This window comes from Plectropomus leopardus, chromosome 4 (genome assembly GCF_008729295.1).
Source record: "Plectropomus leopardus isolate mb chromosome 4, YSFRI_Pleo_2.0, whole genome shotgun sequence".
Lineage (NCBI taxonomy): Eukaryota > Metazoa > Chordata > Actinopteri > Perciformes > Serranidae > Plectropomus > Plectropomus leopardus.
In genome coordinates, this window is record NC_056466.1 from 16,914,110 (window position 1) to 16,937,910 (window position 23,801).

The 23,801-nt window shown below is 39.6% G+C and overlaps 2 protein-coding genes across 5 annotated transcripts in view; both read right to left on the reverse strand.

Moving 5' to 3' along the window:
* Positions 1 to 14,349, reverse strand: part of LOC121941971 (LIM and calponin homology domains-containing protein 1-like) — a 36,428-nt gene extending 22,079 nt beyond the window's left edge. For all 4 annotated transcript variants that reach the window (XM_042485027.1, XM_042485025.1, XM_042485026.1 and 1 more), the window contains exons 1-9: positions 13,948 to 14,349; positions 4,031 to 4,101; positions 3,849 to 3,918; positions 3,646 to 3,752; positions 3,530 to 3,560; positions 3,323 to 3,433; positions 2,363 to 2,490; positions 2,081 to 2,151; positions 1 to 202 (exon numbers count right to left, since the gene is read on the reverse strand). In XM_042485027.1, coding sequence (XP_042340961.1) covers positions 1 to 202; positions 2,081 to 2,151; positions 2,363 to 2,490; positions 3,323 to 3,433; positions 3,530 to 3,560; positions 3,646 to 3,752; positions 3,849 to 3,918; positions 4,031 to 4,101; positions 13,948 to 14,064 — 908 coding nt within the window. In that variant the 5' untranslated portion in view covers positions 14,065 to 14,349. The remainder of the gene's footprint in view (positions 203 to 2,080; positions 2,152 to 2,362; positions 2,491 to 3,322; positions 3,434 to 3,529; positions 3,561 to 3,645; positions 3,753 to 3,848; positions 3,919 to 4,030; positions 4,102 to 13,947) is intronic.
* Positions 14,350 to 15,683: 1,334 nt separating this feature from the next.
* On the reverse strand, positions 15,684 to 22,047 carry uchl1 (ubiquitin carboxyl-terminal esterase L1 (ubiquitin thiolesterase)). The gene is made up of 9 exons (XM_042485322.1): positions 21,935 to 22,047; positions 21,838 to 21,849; positions 21,257 to 21,385; positions 19,727 to 19,868; positions 19,152 to 19,237; positions 18,601 to 18,648; positions 17,946 to 18,015; positions 17,807 to 17,865; positions 15,684 to 16,765 (listed from the first exon to the last, which is right to left on the reverse strand). Exons 1-9 carry the CDS (start codon positions 21,965 to 21,967, stop codon positions 16,682 to 16,684), a joined length of 663 nt encoding a protein of 220 aa, XP_042341256.1. The 5' UTR covers positions 21,968 to 22,047; the 3' UTR covers positions 15,684 to 16,681.
* Positions 22,048 to 23,801: the final 1,754 nt, after the last annotated feature.

Here is a 23,801-nt window from a genome sequence, read left to right on the forward strand (position 1 = left end):
CTTCGCTGCTCTCCTTCCTCTGTGTGTGGTTTTCGCCTTGGAGTTGGAACGTAGGAGCTGGCGTTGGTTCGGTTGGGAAGAAACTGGTTAAAGGGAATGGAGCTTCTTGAATCACTGCTGGCTGTCCGTCTGGCCAACATGTCATCCTTCCTCACATCTGGCCTCCTGTTAGGGGCATCGGCCTCCGAGTCGCTGCCTCGCCCTGGGCAACAAAGAGCGATGGAGCATAAAAGAGAAAAGAGTGAAGAAGGTTAGAAAGTATGTCAGGAATTAGTTTTAATTGGACCTTGTATAACAACTCCAGCTCAGCTTCATATTGTTTCTTACAACAAACGTTAATAAAATCTTTTGTGCCAGCTCCAATTTGCTCCATGTCACTCAGGGCAAACACTATCATGAAATAGACAATGAAATATTCATCTTAAGCGGGCCAAACATCAGTTTTCAGTTGTTGCACCTAAAATAACATGATGGTTAGCCCCTTTATTTGGCGTGCAGATCGCAGTAAAACTAGCTATAATAGCTAGAAAAAAAGAAAACATTCCAGGGCGCCCTCCTTTCACGCTTAAGCTGTCCTATAAAAATAAAGGCAAAAGCCAAAAAAAAATCTTAGCAAAAGAATACATTGCAAGGTGGCTTAGCTTATATTTATTATTTTTGTTTTTATTTAGCACATTTTACTAATCATTTCCTGTTTTTGTTAATTTACTTTTTTTAATAATTTCTGCTAATTCTCTTGTAACTTTTTACCTACTCTAGTTTATATTTGGGTAATTTTTTTAAAGTTGCTAATTGCCTTCTCCCATGATTTTGGAAGAAATCAAGCTAAAGGTTAAGTTAAAGGATATTCCCGCTTTAATCCTAAGTGTCGATGTTATCTTCATAATTTTGGCGATCATTTCTATTGGCGATAGTGTTAGGTTATTTGCTGAGTTTATGAATGTGTCAACTTTGCTAAAAAAGTAGCCCGATGGGCAAGATGCACAAGCACTCACAGATTTTGAACAAACTTCAAGGTAAGACAAATTTTTTTGGAAAAGAATGAGTGATTATTAGCAACATTTTGTATGTGTCCAATTTCAGTTTTACCCCAAAAGAGAGTGACTTAGATACTCAACTAGACTGTTGGCTTGTTTATAACCCGTCGAATTTGTCCTCAAACTCCAGCTCTCTCTCTGGACTTTTGGTGGGTACAGTGTTAACAAAACTGATAGAAATACTGGATAAAACTACAACTATATGGCCCAAGTAATAATAATACAGATATTTTCAGTGTAAATATCTGTCTAAATGTAACTGCAACACCTTTAAGAGGGCAGTCAGTTCATGAGAAACACTGATCACTTCTCTTGCAAACGGACATATTAGGTCAATTAATATCTTGTGTCCATCTGTCTTGTCAGGTAATAAATATTCATTTGTAAGATAGCACACTTTCTCTGTGACCTCCTGGGAATGTAGGGAAGGAGTCTATTCCTGGCTCTGAAATAGTGTTTTTCTTGTCACCCTGCTGCACACATATTATGCTGTCAACATAAAAGACACAAACAGGATGCCTGTGATCAAACACACACACACACACACACACACACACACACGAGAATACACTGACATACGACAGGCAGGATGTTGACCTCAGCCTGTGTTTCCCAGGTCTAAATCTCTAGTGACTGCTACTCAGACCAACAGCTGCTGCATCTGGGGCACACACACACACACACACAAACACACACACACACACACACACAGAGTCTGAGACGTTCAGCTGTTGTCCAGCGCGCCTGACTGGCCACAACATACCAAGGTTAAAACCCCAACATGCTGGAGAACGACTGTCAGACTATTTATGGATGAGTGGGTTTTGCGTTGCTGCTTTAAAGGAATAGTTCAACATTTTGGGAGCTATGCTTATATGCTTTCTCTCAGTGAGTTACATGAGAAGATCAACATTCACTCTCATGTTTATGCACAAAGAATGGGACCAGCTTATCTTAGCATAAAGACTAGAAGCAGGTGGAAAGATCTAACTCAGAGAGTTCCAAAATTTGAGAGAATCTGAGAGACATTGATCAGAACCAACCGTCGCTGTTGCCTCGATTCACCACATCAGGAGAAGGGCTGTGCTGTGAGCGGGAGCCAAAGGAGTCCAGACTGTCAAAAACAAACAAAACAGATTAAAAAAATATTATTGTAAAAAAAAAAATGGGGGTTTGTGTCAATGGACAATTTGAACTTTTAATGAGTTTCTGAAATGTGCAAAATGTCAAAAACTGTATTTAACTTTTCGTCAGAAACCTGGGATACCCCTGGTGTGTGGGTCCACATATTCGGGTATGTGTGTGTGTTGACAGATGTCTCTCACCTGTCTAGGGAGTTGTCTCGAGTGTGTCGTGGTGGAGAGAGAGAGTCACTCCTCTCAGAGTCCCAGCAGTCGTAGCCGCTGTCTCTCACACTGCGTTTCTGTGAACCGTCGCCTCCCTCCTCACTCTCCTAACAAAACACACACAAACACACATCAGTCATCGGGAAATATATGGAAAAGTGTATCAATAGGGACGATGTATGAAGAAGTTAACTTGAGAGACAATACATGGATTGAGAATAGGGCTGCAACTAGGGATTTTTGTCACTTTTGATCAATGTGCAGATTATTTTCACGATAATTTGATCAACTGTTTAGTCTGTAAAATATCAAACAGTTGAAAAATGCTCATCATAATTTTGCAGAGTGCAAAGAGACCCCTCACAAAGTTTCTTTTGTTCAACCAACAGTCCAAAACCCAAAGACTCTTCAATTACTGTCATAAATGACAAAGAAAAGCAGCAAATTCTTGCATTTAAGAAACTAGAACCTGCAAACCATCAACATTTTTGCTTGAAAGAAATTAGTGAAACAATTAATTGAGTATGGAAGTAGCTGGAGAGTAATTTTATTTTGATCAGCTAATTCATTAATGAACTTATTGTTATCGAGATGTTGTTTGAAAAGCAGACCAGGAGCAAAAGAACCAAAAAAGCCGGGTGTTGATTGATATTTGACTTCTAATTGATCCACTAGATAAAACATGCAAAGATTCTTCTGCTTAAACTCATATCCTGTGTCCCTTTTCTTACTCTCCCTGAAATAGGAGTAGCTGTGGTGTAACAAAAACAAAAAATGTGTTTGTCTCCTGTCTCATTATCTCTCCTGCACCCCAACAAAGACAGGAAACTTAAAAATCCATCCCCCGCACCTCCTCCTCCACACCGCTATCTGTCTTTCTGACTGTCCTCCCTCTCCTCCCCTCCTTCCTGCTCTGTCCTCTTCACCGCATTCACTCACCACCTTCATTTGAGCAAGAAGCCCTTCAAACTCCTTGAGGTTGAGAGTAGGGCCACTGTAGGAGGCGCAGCCGCTGGCAGCCTTCCCAAGCCAGAACACTGTGTTCAGCACCTGAGAGACACAGATACATGAGGTTTGATGTATATTCATAAATGCTAAACACGCTGACGAAGAAGATAAAGCAGGAAAACAAAAGAAAGGGCTTACATTTTTTAGTTTGCGGTTGCAGTCAGAGTCCCTGATGAGGGAAAGGTGTGTTACTGTCATGTGATACTTCATTACAATGGACAGAAATAAAAACACACACACACACGGCTATTTACTTGAGGTTGGCTCGTATGGAAGTGTCCTGCAAGTCCCCGGGGTCAAACAGCTGTGAGCCCCTCAGGCCCAACTCCTCACAGCCCCGCAGGAAGACTGACAGGTTGTCCTACAAGACAGACAGCAGGGGACCACAGACAGTCAGAGAGACAGACAAACATGCTGGTTTTACTGGGATGAATGTCATGCCGGAGTGTCTTCTTACCAGCCCAGCGATGGGGGTGGGCAGTCTGTTGATCTTCTTGACCAGCCCCGGTTTGATTGCACTCAGCAGCCTGAGACGAGGAGGGGGGAGGCAGAGATTTATTGAGTCTTAGAGGAATTGATGTATGTTGTTGCTACTTCAGACATCAAAATCTGAGTGGGGAGTGATGTCACAGGGCTTACTCGCATAACAGGATGCCATTCTCCAATCCGCTGCGGAAGTCCTTGTCGCCAAAGCTCTTCCCCGTTACAGCCTGAGGGGACAGGAAGAGACAGATGTAAAGGAGGTGGACTGTAGGGAACTATGGCTGCAACTAGCAATAATTTTTAATTATTGTTTTTTTTTTTCAGTTGATTGTAAAACCTATAAAATGATTGTTACAAGTTTCTAGAGCCCAGTGTGATGTCTTAAAATTGCTTGCTTTGTCAAACCAACAGCGCAAAGTCCAAAGATATTCAGTTCATAGAATATCGAAGCCTCACACTGAGAGGGAGGAAAATGTTTGGCATTTTTCTCAATGATTGACTTGAATAAATAATCATAATTATTGTTGATTAATTTTCTAATTGCACTAAGTGGAAGCAGGAGACTGCAGACTGAAGCCCCTTTTACACATCCTGGTCAGATCTGTTGTGTCACTTTGACATTATGTATGAAAAGGCCGTTCATGGAATTGGGGGGACAGAGTTGTCTTGCCTTTAAGCCAGCAACAATACTGTAACAACATCTTTATAAACAAGACAGCTAGCAGGATGGGATAATGGGTGGGACTGTTGTGACATTTTGACGATCTGTTGTACATGCAACCAACCGCGGGAGATTTAAAAAAGTAACTCTTGGAACCAAAGACACCCTCTCTTGCATACCCCAACTATACAATACAATATGCAATATCAGTGTAATATTTGCTCCTAATTTTGCCGCTCGTTTGACATCCGTTGTTGCCAAATCTCACAGGGCTATGTTGCAAAAACAGAGAAATGTCTCGAACAGAGTTAATTTTCTCCTGATTTGTCTGTCTGAAAAATGCCATTTCAGTGTCAGAATGTTTAGAAGGGCCGGGGCTTGTGACGAATGGGTCCAATATTGACTTCTGTGACTATAGGACTAAGGGAACAGCAACAATCTGTACTCTCATTCACCTTTCCCATTGTAATGAAGAGGCTCAAGGCTGCCTCTAGTCTCTTAAAGGAGCAGAGCTGTGGCGAAACCCACGTGACACAGAAAATAAATCTTAAGAAGACCGTCTTGGTTTATCAGCAGTGTCTAGTAGCACTCAGCAGCTTACTCAAAGAAGAACAGCAGCTGTAAAATTGGGAAAAAACTGGGAAAAACTATGAGATTTGGGAGCTCCTTACCCTCCAAGCTGAGGATGAGATCAGCCACCAAAATGATTGTTACTGATATGTTATGCCATTGTTATGTTTTTTTAAAGTGTTGCCTATGCAAATGTTATATGGCACACTAGAGGCTGATGCTGTTGTGTGAAACGTCACACCTGTCACACCTCTTTTGCTTCTGAGTCCAGTATGCAGTCCATAATCACACACTGGAGCAGCATGATGCTGCTGTTATTTGGTGGCATAAAATAAGGGACTTTGCAGCAGCCCTATGGCACGATGTCTGTGTAAAAAGGGCTTGAGTAACATCCTCAAAAATTACAGCAATGCCCTCTATTTTTGGCCATGATGCTCTTCTTTGGTGTCATCAAAAAGGTTAGAACAAAGTATTGGACAGACATCAATACAAGAACAACAAACAAACAAAATTGAATCATCATCCTCCACAAATGATTCATCATTTAAGTTTAAAAAGCAAAAATGAAACATTCTCTGGCTCCAGCTCCTAAAAAGATAAGATCTGCTTTTTTTCCATGTTTCATAACACTGTAAATGGAATATTTAAGGGTTTTGGAGAGTTAGTCTGACTAGACAAGCACTTTGAAGATGTAATTTTGGGCTCCTGGTACTTGTGATGGAGTCTCTGCTTCCTGTAACTTGATATTTTAAAGGGGTAGCAAAGTATGTGAAAAATAGTCAACACATTAGCCCTAATATGATCGATGTAATTAACAGATAAATAACAAGTCCAAAAGTGCTTGAAGTCTGTTGAATTGAGCTACACTATGTCCCCGACAGAGGAACCTGCTGCTGCCCGGTTCACCCTTCCCCCAACATTTTTTGCTTCAGTAGAAACCAAATTAGATTGACGCCGAGCCAATGACACACTGCTCTGTGTCCTCATTCCATTTTCCCCGATTTAGATGCACGCAGTCGTAGCCTGAGCGAACGATAATCTCAATCCTCTAACCTGGACTCCCAATTTGCAGCCTATCCCGTAGGAGGAAGCCAACAGTGACATACCACAACACCAACCCACACACATGCACTGCTCTGTGGAGCTGTTGTGTAACCGGCAGCCAAGGATGAATGGCAAAGAAGAGAGGTTTGACTGTTCAGACTTCTAATCCAGATTAGAACAGATTATAGTTAGCGCGGAAACTGTTAACTGCAGGCACCAACTCTCCCTGTCTTTACTGCTCATATACAGTATGCTCTTATATTTATTTACATACTTGCTGCAAGCCAAAGTGTCAGTTTTTGTCTGCAAATGACCACAAACTATAATTTGGGGTTATTCTCATGGCTAAATATTTGAGTTTTTCTGCTTTTTTTCTAATACAGTCTTTGTCAACTCATTAATTCTGATGACATTTTTGATTTATTTAGTTTGTCTTTATACAGTTTTGATGCACGTGTACCACATGTATGAAAAGGACGGACACACACACACACACACACACACACACACACACACACACGCCGTGTATCTGCAGCTATGAAAACAGCCTATTGTTTTATCGTTATATAAGTGATGACCAGATGTTTCCCATTGGCATCTCTTTCTTTTTCTTGTCTTTCATCATTCTGTTGTCTTGCACGCACACACACACACACGCACACACACACACATACACACACATGCTGGCATATGTCATGTTTATCAAGGTTTGACTCCAGGCCTTTGAAACATTTACAGCATGGTCATGCATAATTTACTGACCAAAGAGAGTACTGTATTGAAGGAGAGCTGGATGACTGTGTTTGTGTTTCGTGTGGGTAGTGTGTGTGCGTGTGTGTTGCAGGACACAGACAGTGGGTGGGGGGATGAGGGTGGTTAACAATCGGTTATGTGTAAAATCTTGAAACTGAAATACAGCAATTAGACATAGTGACTGACGTGAGCATTCATGTTTTGGATGAAAAATGTAAACCGAGGATGAAAGAGTGTCATGAATGTGTTTAAAAGAAAGACAGAGTGTATATGTGTGCGTTTTTAGTGAGCATTCGTGTCTGCTACAAGAATCAAGCCAGAAGCCTTGGGGGTATTTCAACGCCAACGACGGTAATTCGACCCTCCCTGGCTCCCTCTCAGTCCCCACGGTGGATTGCTCTGCTCAGTCTGTGTGAATGGCAGCAGCAGCTACCATTTAAACCCTGAGGTGAGGTTGTGTGTGGGGGGCAGAGAAGAAGCAGAAGTAGGCCAAAGTACCCTTTACTTTATTTTAACAACTGTAATAAGATGGAAAGAATGAGAGGCTAGAAAAATAGAAAGTAGGAGAGGAGAAAAATATATGCAGGATATCAAGTTAGTAATTTCTAACAAGCACATGTGCTGTAATGCATTTAAGTGACAAAAGACAACATTTGCAGGCCCAGAAAAGTGATAATAATTATGGAGCTATACTGCTGCAGCTGACACAGTTTGTTGTTTATCGTCTTTACCAAAGAGGTTATGTGTCCAGTTTGGTTTGCAGAAAAACTACTGACCCCATTTTTATGAAATATGGTGAAGAGGGAGGCATGGGCCAAAGAAGAACCCATTAAATTTTGAAGCGGATCTGAATCACAGGGCATATACACAAATACACACATACACAGTTTTTGACTTTCATTTGGCCTGGGTGGAAGTGTGCCCTCTCCGGGCGTCATTCTAGTGTTTATCATGGAACAGTCAAACTATCTCCTGTGCTGACCCTGAAAGCTACATACATACTAATTCGTTCTGTAACCACAAGCACTTTAGCACCATTACAGAAATAATTTTTCATACCAGCATGTCTGAAAGCGCATATGAAATGGCAGCTCATGTACGTTGGGCATGTGCGTGCCACTTTAAACAGGAAGCAGATTGTCTGCTCAGCTGTTGATTTCTTAGGTACAGAAAATACTGCCAGAGATGGCAAAAAGTAAAACCAAATATTTCTCTGCTTGGACTGATGTCGAGGTAGAACAGTTACTGAAAATGCCAGTAACATGAGTATAAGGTGGTCATGGCAGCAGAAAACAGATCGGGATTTAATGTAAAGCAAATGCAATGATTAGAGCATTATCCTTTGGTGGCAGACGCCATGGTAATGGGAAAGGACTGAGGAGTGATATCATCCACACAAGGATGAAATGAAAACAGGTTTGGAGACCTAGCTATCATGTTTTGGCATGAGACTGGTAAGACCCAATCCTGGAGTGGACATGTGTGTCTGCATCATGGTTTTCAAACGTCCCTGTGTCTGCCCATCCAGACTCAAATGAGCCGCAGAGTTTTTAAACTACAAAGGGGGTCAGCAGCATTTTCAAATGACTCCATTATAGAGGTTCCAAAACACTGTGGTAGTGTGGACGCTATGTGTAAACATAGCAATAGTTATGCGTTTTTAGGCAAAATCATATTAATGTGTTTGTAGCTAAAGTTTTTTGCTTTATAATTAAAATTAAATTAAAATTAAAAATTTAAAAAAAAATAAAAATAAAATTACAATGTACGAATTGGTCACAGAGATCATTTTTTCAAAGGATAAATACTTTTAAAATTTCGGAAGGTCGTTTAACAATAGTTTCTGTTGTTTTAAAGGTATTTATAGACTCTCATATTTGAATAAAAAATATTAGGTTAGCTGCTGATATAACAGATGTTTCAAACATTTCCAAAATGGCCATTCTCTATCCGGAGGGTACAGCCAGATATGACTGATATTCTTTCTGGTTTTGTAATACAGATAAAAAAAAACATATTTTTATATGTTATATTTTATGAAAATAAAAGAAAGCAGTATAATCACAGACAAACATGGCTGATTCTAATACTTTTGGTCAATATTTGGTACTACTACTGGAATCTTGTCTGTGTAGATAATGTAAAAAAAAAGAAGTTATTGGAAGCGTTATTATGTGATTGTGTATGATATTTAGAGAATGTTTTTTTGACTGTACGCTTAATAAGTCTAAAACAGTGTGATTGCAGTTTGGTTTAGGTCGATATGGCTACGCAAGCTATGAAGTTGAGCTTCCTCAGGTCAAACGATATGCAGCGTAACATGTTTAAATGCCGTGTGACACGTATTTACACGAAGGGTTGTCAAAACTTAACATTAATGTATGGGCGGCACTAACTAAGTTGAATCATGCTAAACCATCTTTGTGCTTCCAGTAAAGCCAGTTGATGAAGATTTACGGTAGATGATTAGAGTGTGATGCACAGAGCACTGAGAGAGACCGGTGTTTTAATTTGTGGTGTTGCAGAAGCAAAAGCCTTGTTATAATGTTATTATGTGCTGTAGGCATTCTGCACACTAATGGCCACGTGACACACAGAGAAGAAGAGACAAAGAGAGAAAAAAAAAAACTGAAAGAGAAAACAGAGAGATAAAGTCATAATCCAGATTGAGGATGAGTTTAACTGGATCAGAGTAATTAACCCGAGTGATTCAACACTGGAAAACATCAGACTCTTCAGCAGCTCACAACTGATATCTGTTCAATGAGGAACAAAAGTACTTCCTCCAAGCACACTTATTGTACTACACATCATCACTGTACAATAAATTAGCAGTAAACTAAAATGAAATGTGTGATAAGAGGCTATCATAGCATAATCATTGTACGATACTTTGGTATTTCTAATTCAATTAAAATATACAAAAATGGCAAAATATGATATTCCACTGTGACATTTTAATATATGACTATATTAACTTATTTAACATACTCAAAGCTTTTATTTATCAAATCTATATCTATATTTTACATTTGAGATTTTGAGCAATTCATTTTTTTTAATACAGAATCAAAGTTGACACAGCACAAACTATTGCACACTGTGTTAATAAGATCCAGTCACACGATGATGCAGAATAAACTATTTCTAACATTTCTGCAAGTCGTGTGCAGCATTCCAGTGCTTCATAAAAAATATAACATACCACGTTTAGCTTTGTCCATGAAAAACTGTTATTCTGGCTGAAAAAGACACTGAGACATGAAAGACATCTCTGTCAACAACAAGCCTGTGTCATCATTATTTCTCATTCTTTCATACACTGTTTGATCCATGGAAAATCCCATGAATCCCTGCTCTCACACTCTCTCTCTCGTGCAGACACAGCTGGTTGTCTGCAACCATTGGAGTTAATCTGCCCAGGACAGACAGCTGTGACATCTGGCGCACACACACACACACACACACACACACACACACACACACACACACACACACACACACACACACACACACACACACACACACACACACACATTCCTTCGTTTATTCCCTGTGTGACAGACCCTAAGTCTAGCTATGTACTGTATGCCGGTGACCACAGAGGTTAACTTCTGTCACTAAAGTTAACTTTGTGTTTCTCTAAGCCTGTACAACTTTAACCTGCTCAATGTCACATCCATAACCTTTAAAGCACCTTTGACGGTGTGTATCAGCTTTGAGACAGCCTAATCCCAGCCCTGTGTCATTTATAAACAGATAGAAAGGTCTTGTCTGTGCCAGTCTAATTTCCTGCCCGGGTCATGTGGTGATATATAGACTACTGCTCTACTGCCCCCCTGGAAACAGTGACACCTGAGAGCCTGCCCATGTTATGTTCCCATAGTGACCAGTGTCACCCAACCGGGGCGTGTCTGTGGAGTGTGTAAGCAGAATCATGCATAGCTGATAGGCATGTGTGTGTGTGTGCGTGTGTGTATGAATACACTTTGCATACTCTTACAGGCATGGCAAACACACAAACCCAGGCTGCAAATGCTGCATGGAGCAGGGTGGAATGGTTAACCCTGAATCATCCCCACCTGTGAGCGCAGTGAGCACATAAATACACCACTAGAAATAGAGCCAGCCTGACCAGTCTGAAAATAGCTAGAGAATTAGGAGGCAGGAAGACAACAAAGCAAAACAAACGCCGAGTAAAGACGCTGCGGGAGAGATTAAGATTTAGCGGCCAGCGTTAACCCAGACTACACTGTTTGTACTTATGACTGATGTAACATAGCAACCACTGGTAATTTTTAAGTGTTGGCTCAAATGTGTCCATTACATTTGGATACCAATAACTGCCAATGATTGAAAGTTTTAAAGCCATTTTTTAGAGTTAAGGGGAGTTCCTGAGAGCAAGTTATCCATGAGTGCAAAAATAGAGATTTCATTACATTGAGTGACGGAAAAATGCGAATGAAAGAAAGATTTTTACATGAAAATTAAGAATCAAGGTATTTGTCGGCTGATGGGTTAAGGTGAAATGTGTTGAAACATTATTTACAAAAGTTGGTTGTAATGTTGTATAGCTTGCATTTACTGCTATTCTTATAAATATTTTTTATGATACCAGTGGGGCTGAAAAACAGCATTCTGTAAAAACTATTTTTTTAAAAATCACCATTTTTATGTTATTTTACTGGTGTTTGAATTGATGTTTATTGATCGATTGCATAAAAATAAATCAGAAAAAAACCTCAGACACCATGATGAAGTCAAGTTAGCTAAAAAAATATATATATTTGTAGAATAAATCATAAGTTAAGTAGGAGTAGTGTGCTATGTTACATTTTGAAAGTAAAAAATATGACATTTACAATAATACAATCTAGTCAGGTTGTTTGTCTTAACATCACTGATGCACAGAGTGTTGTCATATTTCATTAAAGGTACGAAACTATAACCCATTCAAACCACCAGTGATTAAAAAAGTATGCTCAATACAATAAAGCTCACTCCTGCTTTAAACTTTAAAGGTTTGCTATGTCTGCAAGATGTGTAAGAATTATTAAAAGCCTTGCTGATAACTTAATCCTTTAAAACTGGAATATATAAAAGGCCTACATAATCTTCTATAATCCTTTTTTGTGATTGAGAAGGGCACAAGGATGACTTGTGACACCTAACCTCATCATCCTTCACTGAAGGGATAACTGCGCAAGTTTGGTGGGAACAGATCTGCATATATCTCTAAAGCCACCTAAGTAGGCAATGACTCTCCACAGACAGAAAAAGATTGTTTCTTTTCAGAAGTGTTGATTATTTTGATTTTCTTGCACTGTAAGTGGGGCACTGACAGACCTGAATTGAGTGTAAGGGAGACGAATGATCTACTTCTGTGGCCTCTGAAAGTCTAAAAGTAATCAGGGAGGAAAGATGTTCCCAGGTGAACTATTTAACTTTGAAAGGTTAACAGGCTCACAGACAGACAGACAGACAGACAGACAGACAGAGCCAAGTTTGTGTTGTGAGCCAGAGGATGGAAAACCACAATGAAAAAAGTATCATATTTAAAAGTGGCTTGATGCATGTTAAATCTCAAACTAGATTTCACTTTCATCAGAATAGACTAAACTGTTATGTACGGGTCTAAGGGTATAATACCGAAAAGCTTTGGTGGAAACGCAGCTTTAGTGATTCCCATGCATTAATGCATCAATAATTATAATTCAACATTATTCTAAAATGGAACATTCTGCGTAATGAAAACTTAAATTTAAATTTAACTTTGATGCAAATACTTAAGTACTTTTACTTAAGTTAAGTTTTGAAGGCAGAACTTTTACTCGTAACAGAGTAGTTCTACATCATGATAGTACTTTTACTCAAGTAAAAGATCTTTCACTATTGATTTAAACCTGTCATCTTATTAATTCTCTATAAATAAAAGTAAGCTTTTTTAAAATCTTTATCGGGTTTTAAGGTTACAACTGCGTGTCAGGAGGACTGAGGGTTTTTGGTCTATACTGGCTTGTGTTTATAGCAGACTGCACAGATTGTGGGCTTTTACTTATATATTTTCAAGTAACATTCTAAAAGGTGACCTTTACTTCTACCAAAGTCATCTTTGGTAAGAAATCGGTACTTTTACTCAAGTATGGCTTTCAAGTACTTCATTCACTACTTGTCAGGGCCGAGTGTTTTTGGTGTTGTATTCACGATTAGATCTGTCAGATAAACCTGTCTAACCTTGCTCTTCTCTATCTACCACAGCATGTAGTAAACTGGCTTGTGTTTATAACAAACTGCACAGATTGTGGGAGTAAACAATAAACAGCCAAATTGTGAGGTTAAGGCCAAAACTTTTAGAGAGAGAGTCCATTTTGTTGTACATCCGAGTCTTTATTTCCCAAATCTGAGATTCTAGTTGGCAGGTAGGCTGGATAGGCTCAAGCGGGGACAGCAAAAAATAGGTCATAACGCAGCTCCACGGGCAAAATCATGATTCACCACTCAGGCTTATAGAGAGAGGCGTTTTTATCCGAGCAGATGATGGTGGAAGCGATGCAGCAAACCACGAATCATAATCTCATCCGATGCGATCAACGGCTGTTACTGTATAGCATCTCGTGCGTGAACGCTGGCCCGGTTCCATTACCATGGCAACCGGAATCCCCTCGCGCCTGAATAAGGGGGCGTCACTCCTCCTAGCAAGTAAAAAGGCTTCAAAACAAACGCAAAAATAACGACTACTTTGTGGAGTTTACTTTCATATTTGTCGCCTATGTTCTAGCTCGGACGGTGTTTAAAGTCCCCACAGTGCTGCTGTGTGTGCGTTCAATGACATTAGGAGCCACACGTGTGAAAACTTTTACGTTTGCCCATACACGCTGCAGAGCCGTTGTCCCACACCGTAACCCGACACTGCATCGTCCCCACAACAGGTGACGATGCACCGGTGCTGTGGGGCTGTATGTATTTATATCCCCCAGTATGACCCGTTTCTGTCCTCGCTGTGGTGAAGCAGCAGGCCCCTGAGCCTCCCTGAACGGTCACTTACCTCTATCCATTTCTGTGCCTCCAGACAGGCTGGTTCGGGATGGTTGGACCCTGACAGCTCCGGCTCGTCCCGCGGCGAACCCTCCGGGATATCTCGACCTGCTGTGGGGCTAGCCATCTCCGGGCAGGCCGTTTACCGATGACCACAGAGTGTGTCGGACGGTGATGATAGGATGTGTCGGTGGTGCTGCCCTCCCCGCTGTGTCAGTCCGTTATCCTCCTCCTCGCTTTCTACCGTCAAACACCCCGCAACTTCAGCTCCTCTCGTGCTCCCCACGAGTCCTGCTCAAAGAGTGACTCGGAGGTGGAGGAAAACGCTCGCGACCCCGACACTGCAACACGAGCCAGGCGCTAAAAATAATGATTCTTGTACGCAGCCGAACTGCGCGAGGCTGCTGCCGCTGCTGCTGGCGCGCATTTTAAGAGACGTGAACGCGCAGGCAGGAATCTATGCGGGGGAGGTCGAGAGAGATAGAAAGAGATAGAGAGGAGAGAGGGGGGGAGAAAAGAGAGGATAAGAGGGAGAAGATAGAGAGATGGAAGAGGGGGAGAGAGGAGGGATATATAGAGAGGAGAGTGATAGAGGCAGAGGAGAGAGAGACAGGAGATAGGAGGGAGAGAGAAAAGGAGAGTTGCACAAGAAGTCCCATTATTTCACAGTTGTCCTGCATCAGCTGGAAGTGGCTAATTGGGGATTTTCGCTTAATTCACCTAAGCAATAGAAAGTTCACTGGCTTTAAAAATGCAGAGCTATTGAGCAAAAAAAATGTCAAAAAGTAGAGCCTGAAGGAATTTGCTGCTCTGCCTGAGTCCATTTAACAAAAATGTGTTTAGAAATATGCAAAATTTAAGCTCAATATTAACTGAAATGATCATGGTATCAGAAGTCAGTCAAGGAATTTCACTATCAAACTATCCAGGTCTGGAAAAGTCATGAAGTAAAAATAACTAAACATTGTGGAAAAGTAACACGCAATTTATGAGAAAAATTTGTAAGAATAAGCTGCAATATTTGCAACAAATCATTAAAAGGTATGAGAAAATTACCTGAACATATGCAAAAAAAAAGTAAAGAAAAAAATTATCATGGATCCTTGAAAAGTCACGGAAAAGTTTCAAAATTTGGCCATGAAAATGTGCGGGAACACTGAGATATCAAAACTAAGTAAACTGTGCTATGATGGTGCATATACCGAAACCAGTTTGCAATTAATCAAATTAACAAAGGTCCTTGAGAGTCAGAGGGTCCAAGCGTAGATGCCTGCTTTTTTCTTGTCCAGTTACAAAACCCTGTAGAGAATTAATTGAATAATTAACTGAACAATATAGATATTGAAAAATTAAACAATTCAGACTTGTTGGAGCATGGTGGAGCACAACTTCTGAGGCTATATGTTAATATTAATATTAACATTAAACACTATTGTATAATGTTAACCCCCAAAAATAAAAGAGACAAAAAATAAAAAACTACATGCCCCATTTTGGGAAAAAAAAAATACTGTTTTTTTCTTTACAGCCATTGAGTACAAGCTACACAACAGAAAATCAATAGAACTATAAATTCAGGATGTAGGACATTAACCACTTCATCACCTCATATGACATTAGTATTAATGGGTGTCATCTAAAATGTAGACTGGTGACTGGGGGAAGTCAAGTAAGGGCTATAGACTACTGAGTTTTAGAGCAAAAGCTAGAAACACACCAGAATGCATTTTTAAGTTTAATGGTTGCTTTATTTAATTCCCACAGCTGCATCACCTACAGAACTAAAGCAACATAGTATTTGGAAAGTGCAGAAAGGTAAACAATTGGTGCACAGCCTACAAACACGGTACTATCAACCTGCACTGCACAACAACAACCCAACATAGAGCAGCACTTGATCTTGATGGTCCCTATCGTGTTTGGAACTTTGTATTTTCTGTGTTAAAGTTGAACTCACACCAATAGTTTTAGTGTAATTGACTATTTTTAGATTATTCAGTGAAAATCAATTTTTAAATAAAGTGCAAACAATTGTATTGATTTCTGAAAACACTGTTAAATTACTGTCGTCCACCATCACCACTTTAAAATCCAACTTTTCAAAGAAAATCTTTGTTTTTCAGAGAAATGTCACCAAAGAACACCACTCAAAAAGGTTGCGTGTGTTCCCCGAACAATGGTTAAATTATTCCTACGGTCGATCTGAGCTGTTCTGAAGAATGTCAGATCCTTATAAACTCAACCACACAGCAACTAAAGGCATTCAGAGAACAGAACGTTTCTCCGCACAAGTTTTCTGCCTTTTCCTTCTCTTTTTTGTTCTATTTATTGGCACAAAAGGTATTTAAGCATCATCTGAGTTTGACACCGACTCACCACTGATAACATACAAAAAAAGTAGCAAAAAGACAAATACGCATATGCACAAAAGCAGTGGTGAGATCTGACCTCATGTTTTACAATTCTGGTTGCTAAATGATAACACATACAAAGGTCTGGACAAGCTTGTAGCAGTTAGTGTCAGCAGAACAAAAGGTTTTGATGGTGTTTGTGTACATGTGCTAAAGAATGCTTTGTTCATGAGATGAAAGTACAGTATGTGGCAACAAGATGTGCTTCATAGTGCATAGTGTGTGCAGATGTATGTGCTCACAGGTTGTTCTGGGTGCCTGATGATTTGGTTTGCCATGGGAAAGCTCCAAGACATTTTGGTTTACAATTTGATTGTGTACCCTACCAAACATCTAACTGTGACAAAGAGCCACTGCGGAGAAACGGACCTCGCCTTGCTCTCTCTCCACGAAGCCGCGGCACACTTTGGATGCATCCTGGTCATGCATGAAAAGGAGAAAAAAAACTGAATCTTCAGTAAAATGTAACTCTCAAACGGGGCTGAGCAATAAAATATTAACACTGCAATATGAAGCCTGATGTCATTAAAAGTGCTTATAGTCATTTTTATACTGTTCCAGCTTCTACCAACACTGCACTACATATTGTAGACATTTTTGGGAATATTCATTTACACCAAATCAGTCCTCAAAATACTGTTAACGTGCATTGACATTTCAATAGCACTATAGGGCCAAAATTGTGAATAATTTCTAAAATAATATTTTATGTTGCCAATATTACATACCCATTTGCTCCAGGAAAATTGTGAAAGTGGGCCCTCAAATTTGGTGTTTATCTATGTAGGTATCTTTAGTTTTGATTTAGAATTTAAGTTGTTGTTCTTCCATTAAATTAGATCCAATAAATCATCCAGACATTCAATGCTACGGTTTTATCACTAACGCATGTGGCGTCCTCTCGTGGTGGTAGTTTGATGTGACATCTAGAAGGCTCTGAGTTAAACACAAATATGACCCTTAATAACTTCATCAGCATTTGTGCAAACTGAGACTAAACAGTTTGTTTTTTTTCCTGTTGTTTCACTCACATTCATTCTGCTTTTCCTTGAAAGCTTATTTATGTTATACATCAATATTTAACAAACAGACCAGAATTGCATGGCTTAAGGAGTGGCAGCTCAAGTGCAAGGTGAAACATAACATTGCTTAAATATAAACTATTCACATATTAAAATTTTACTAGGCAAGGCTGTTTAATGTTCATTTAAGCATATCTCAGATTACCAGTCTTCTTTATGGTCCCCGCTTTTTTATGATTCCTACTGGAGATTTGACAGTGTGCATTTGCCAAGTTTATTGACTGAATCAAGACCCTCGGGACCAGCCACTCCCTATTCCATTCTAATACCATGACTCATCACAGACCACGAGCATAAACGAGCTTGGCTCACCATTATATTTTAGCATATACAGAACTGACACAAAATGTTGAAGAATGACAATAGTTTAACGTACCGTTATGAATGAATCATCTTTGGTAGCTCCGTGCTTAACTGGCCCATTCATTCTCCCATCTTAAAAACAAATATGATAGTTAGCAATCCAAAAAGTGAAAACACAGACAGTGATGTCCATAATTAGTTGAAAAGCTTACCAAATTCATAAAGTTGTCCATCTACATTGACAAAGGCAATAAAGTGGAAGTGGACTTTGTCTGCTTCAGGCTGTGAAAGTTAAGATATGAGGAAATCATTTTCAGAGTAAATCTTGTGACACAAAAGGGACTAGCACTGCAAAGCAACTCATTGCCATCAACACCACATTTAATTTAAATACAAAGTGCCTCATCTCTTTAACACCACTTTCAAACCAATGGTGATGAGCGTCAAACCTACAACAGGGTCTAATGAGTCAAGGCGCATTAACTGATCCTCTTTCATTGACCTCCACTTGGTTGGACGTTGTACAGCTGTGGTTAAATGGTGTTTTTACCAGGAAAAGAAATAAATTCAATAATATACATAAAGAGAAAATGATAGACTCACTGAAAAGAAAAAGAGAAAGCTCACGTATGAACCACGCATGGACCAGAGAGAAAAAGTGTGCATATGGACATACAGAGATGTGAAACTGAAACGTGCAATTCTCAGCTCAGTTAAGTGGATGGAAAAACACTGCAGACTGAAGTCTCTGTGACAGTGACAAGGAGGGTATCAACTGTCTAATATGAATGATTCCAAGGTTTCATATGCAGATCTAACACCTGAAACGGTTGTAAGATGTTAACCATTAGTAGTTAAGTATCTTACCCTACACTGGCCCTGCACTGCAACCTCATTGTGAGCCTCACAGATTGCCTGGAGAAGAAAAATTCAGAACATGTCAGTTTGATATTGTGAAAACAGATCATTTTATGCTAAAATGCAGCAGATCTGAAACTTAACTTGGGGAAAAAAACACACATTGGAGGTTTTAAAGACACAGATTTTTAATTGTACATTCTGTAATCAAAAATGTTTAAAGCAGCTTTCAATGGGCCCTTAAGAGTGGCAGAGATCTGGCAGTGTCTGGCGCCCCCATGTGGGTAAAATAGAAAATGTAGGTTATGCAATATTAAGTCACTCAATTTGAAGTACTTATCAAAATGTAATCTATAGCTTATATTTTTCTATAACACATTAACCACATACTGCCTTCTATCATTAGCTCATAAGCAAGGAATTCTCATCGATACCGTAACAGATACTTTAGTCATTGATGATCCGTTTCCCACTTTATGTAACAGCTGAATCTAGATTTCTTTCATATCAAATAACAGAAAAACAAATAGCAGCTTCAGCAGTGTGTATGTTTATCTTACCTGGTTAGTCTCAAGATGTTTGGCACGGTCATCAGCAGACATGTTTGCAGTCTCATCTAGAAACTTCTTCAGGGCAGAGCTACTATCTGAAAAGACCAAAAGCAGCATCAAAAATTAAATCATAAATAAATATGCCGATATTCTTTCATATTAAAATAATTTCACAATTCAGTAAATATTCTGGAACATTTTGAATTTTTTTTCCTTAAGCATTAAACTGGAGACCTAACTCCTGTTTGTGATTTGACTAAAAAATTAGGGATTGCTCCATCTAATTCTTGCAGCCCAATGAGGTTAAATTTCATGTTTACACATGCTGATTTAAACTTAATTACAAGCTGTGCCCATGACACTGTCTATAATGCAGTTTTTAGACTGGACCTCTCAGATTTGAGGGTTTTCCATTAGATTTTTCAGCTTCAACAAAAAGTGGTGCACAAGTAACTGCTGAGTCATTGATACTGACCAACAGTGTTTTGGTCATTTTATTTATTTTTTTTTTTTTGTGATGTCAATATGAGAATCTGTATTGTTTTGAATTTACTATGGTATCAGTGGTGATTTGGTGCACTCACCAAATGACAGTTTGCTTTGGTTGTTGGCCACAGCATGCAGCAGGGCGATGGTGCCACAGGAATTGACTGCTGTCTGCTTCAGGAAATAAATGTCAGAGCCTCCTGCAACCTTGTCTTCCTGCTGCTGTCTGAAAGACTCATGCTGACACACACACAGACAGACAGAGCACAGTCATGGTCATCTGCCCATGCAAACAGAGGTTGCAGACAGTTTTGCCACTTTAAAGTAAATGTGGAGTAAGATCACAATTGGAAATAACAATCAACAGAACAACAAAAACATGTTACCAATCTATTGGTTGCATAATTTAAATAAAAAGCACAAACACAAAAAATACAGTAACTGCACTTTCACAATTACATGACATGTTGTAGACCAACTGATAATTTCACCAATTGGAAAAAAAAACAAAGGATAATTAAATTTATTTATTAGTTGTTAGTATATTTCAGCTGTTATCCCTGGGGATGTAGTCTGGCTCTCAGGGTCACAATACAAGCAAATCTAAGTGATAGAGTCTGTAGTTTGACCCTGTGAAACTTGGGAAGCGACATCACTTTTCTTATGCTGCTTTCAGACGACCTTCAAAACATTTAATCTTCTGAACCCTGAGCAAATTGGTGCAACTTCATTTAAAAACATGGACAAGAGATAATGAGCAACTATACATAATATATATATTTTAAAAGCAAAGGAAAAATGTCTAGGGAAAAGATAAAAGGCAAAAGTACTTTTTTGTTTGTTTGTTTGTTTAACCAATTTTCAGGTAATTTCCTTGTACTTTTTACTTTTTTTTTGCAAATTTTTGGGTCATTTCTTCTTTTGTTACTCATTAGCTTCTTCTCATGTTTTTGATTGAAATCAGGTCAATTTGCTCAGATTTCAAATGATTAATGTCCAGTTTGAAAGGATGACTAGGCTTCATATTGTATCTGCTGATTCATTTCCTAAGCGATCATCCAAGAAATTATTACATTTATAAAATATTTTTTTAAAAAACAATGGAAAATTTATAGGGGAAAAGAGAACAAGAAAAACTATATTCTTAAGTACTTAAAATTATGTTACAGAATAATTGTAATTTTAAGCACTTTTCCAAATCTTGTTTACCGCTTTTTTTTTTTTTACTTTTTTTTCTTTTTACTAATTTTCAGGCAATTTTTAGGTACTTTTTACAAATTTCTTGCAAAGGTTTAGGTCATTTCTTCTTTCTATTTTGGCTTTTTCTCGTGATTTTAGGAGAAATCAAGCCAATTTGCTCAGGTTTCAAAGGATTATTTTATACATTTGACAGGATGATTAGGCTTCATTTTGAGAAAACGTGTAAGCATCTGCTGATTCATTTCCTACCCCATCATCCCAGTCTCACCCTTTTTACCTATTGCATAACATTACATCTCTTTCTCCCATCCATCCATGCCCTCCCTGCACCTCAGTCTCACCCCACCCCAGACAGCCTGTATCAGTGACTCACCCCACCCTTCCCTTCCAGGAAGCAGTCTCCACCGCCGCCACCTCCCCATTATTACCTGTTGTGTCAGTGGGAAGAGCAGCATCAAGGCACAGCATGGTTTGGGGACGGCGGACAGTTGCTCACCCTCCAGTCCCAACACATCAACGAAGCGCCAGCTCTCACCCACGCCTAGCTTGCTCATCATCTGGAACACACAGCCGAGAAAAAAAAAAACAAAACAAAAAAACACGATGATTTCAATCAAACAGCGGAGATTTTAAAGGCGACACATACAAATGCTCCCTTCTGTTCAAAGATGCTGCGTTGTACTGGTCCAGTCAGACCACACCCTTTAGCCTAGACACTGGGGACAGCGCTGAGGATGATGCTGCCGAAAATTAAAACCACAAAAACGCTCCTCTTTGTTTGTTGTCGCATCTTTTTTATACTGAACACCACTTTTCACGCAGACAGTCCACAATAACGCTATACTCCTTGTATTTGTGACTGTTGCGACATGGTGGCCTGGTGGTGTTTTAACGGTCGTCTCGGTAACGGTTTAACTGCCCTCATAACTAGCTAGCTAAAACTTACCCGACAGTTGAATCAGTTACCAATGCGTCGTCACTGCTCGACGTTTAACCGTTAGCTACTCACCTTGTTCAGCATCTGAAAAGACATAAACAGAGGCCACAGGTGAGTTTCTTGTCTGTGAAAGCGTTAAAAAGTTAACCAAACAGTTACTTCTCCTCACCTCGGGGTTTATCTCCATCGGGGTCCACTCCATTTTTGCAGTGTTTCGGTTTGACAGGTTGTGTGTGCTCTCTATCTCGGCTCCTGCAGCTGTCAGTTGAAGTTACAGAGCGTACCCGCACTTTATACTGCCGGTCATACCAACTTACCGGCAGACAGGGGGGTGGGCTCAGATCAGATAACCGGTGGTGCACATATTCAACCAGCTTCCCGAGAAATATCAGACTGATTTTTAACGCTAGATTCTTCTTACCACACGTTTAGCATATGGTGACATCTTAGGACGAGATATATCCTCATTAAATATATACATATATATAAGTGAAAGCACACCGCTGAAAAGTGCGACCACTCTGGTTAAATCACGGGTTTTTCTAGAAAGAAAGAGGTGATACATTAATCAATCCCCATCAACACCAGTAAGGGACCGTTCGTCAGTTATCATGGGGAAGGGGGTAGGTCAAATATTTTTAACTCTGGTCAAATCCATGGATGTATTATAGGTCAAATCGCGCTCTCTCTGCAAAGAAAGGTGCGACACATTAATCACTCCCTACCAGCAGTAGTTCTGACAAAGGGACTTTAATGATAGGGAAAGTGGTGGTGCAAAAATGGGGGTGGGGTGTCAAATATTTTTAACTCTGGTTAAATTATGTTCTTTCTAGAAAGAAAAGCGCGACACAATAATCACTCCCTATCAGCAGTAGTTCTGACTAAGGTATTGTTTGTCTTTTATGATGTTGCTGTTGCTGCTGCAGGTAATGTAAGGGACTCTGTGCAGGAGTTTATTAAGAAAATCTCTAATTAATTTGACAGTAACTTTTAAGTAACCTTTAAGGCTTTCAGTGAATTCTTGTGTAGTTCTTTAGGCTCTAATGAGGCTGCATGTATCTACAGACATGTGTGAAAATGGTGACATCGCCTTAACTAAAATGTGAAATCTAACTTTGGAAATACATTGGTAACACAGGATATTCACAGTTTTAGGGTTAAGTAAAAGAGCATTTTAGGTCTCATCAACTGCTGCACTGCACAAAGATAAAACTGAGGGCAGCAGAGTTTTGTCTTACATTTTTTTCTGATGTGCAATATTCTTGAGGCCTACGTCTAAAGCTGCATTTGACTCCCTTGTAGATTAACATGTTGGAGGTATCTTCTGCAGGATGAGGCATTTAACTCAAGGCATCTGTGCAATAAAATCCACAATGATGTCTTCAAGAACATGCCTGTTTATCTAAGCTAACATCATCTGCAGTGCATCAGACAGCAGTAGCCAAATGTGGCCATAGTTCAGGGTGCTGCTATTGTACTTTACATAGTGCATCAAGCTCAGTATACATACATTGCATGCATATACATTCACTCCATAGATTTGCACATGACTCCACATGACATGAGGTGTGACTCCTCACTGCCCAGAGTTACAAACTGGTTAGTTAACACCATTTCAGGATTCTGCTTGGGGGATATTATCCCAATGTGTCCTGTTTTCCCAGTTTTTATACACCTGTTAGCTCATGTTGGAGTTTCTGTAATAATAAGCAGCACCTGTCTGAAACTGATTGTTCATGTTGGTACATGTCACAGTAAGTGTTTGAGCAAATGTTCTGTGTTGCTCTACTGTCTTTTTTATTTTAGGTTGTGGCTATGTGTCTCACCACCTCCCTCTGGTGGCACTGCAGCCTATATGCACTTGCTTTCACTATGTAATCACTACTGTGAACACTGATGACGGTGACTCATTTATGGGCTGCTGGGCAGCAGTGGCTCAGTCCAGCTTGGAGGGCCACTGGTTCAAGTTCCCATACGGACCAAGTATGGAATTTGGACTGGTAGCTGGAGAGGTGCTAATTTGCCTCCTGGGCAAA

Excerpts from the sequence above, each read along its gene's own strand:
- uchl1 (XM_042485322.1), bottom strand. The coding sequence starts at position 21,967 with ATGGAGTGGACCCCGATGGAGATAAACCCCGAG. Across the intron at positions 19,238-19,726 it reads CCAAAGCAAACTGTCATTTG|ATAGTAGCTCTGCCCTGAAG; the intron begins GTGAGTGCACCA and ends TGGTCTTTTCAG. Across the intron at positions 16,766-17,806 it reads AAGATGATTCATTCATAACG|GATGCATCCAAAGTGTGCCG; the intron begins GTACGTTAAACT and ends ATGCATGACCAG.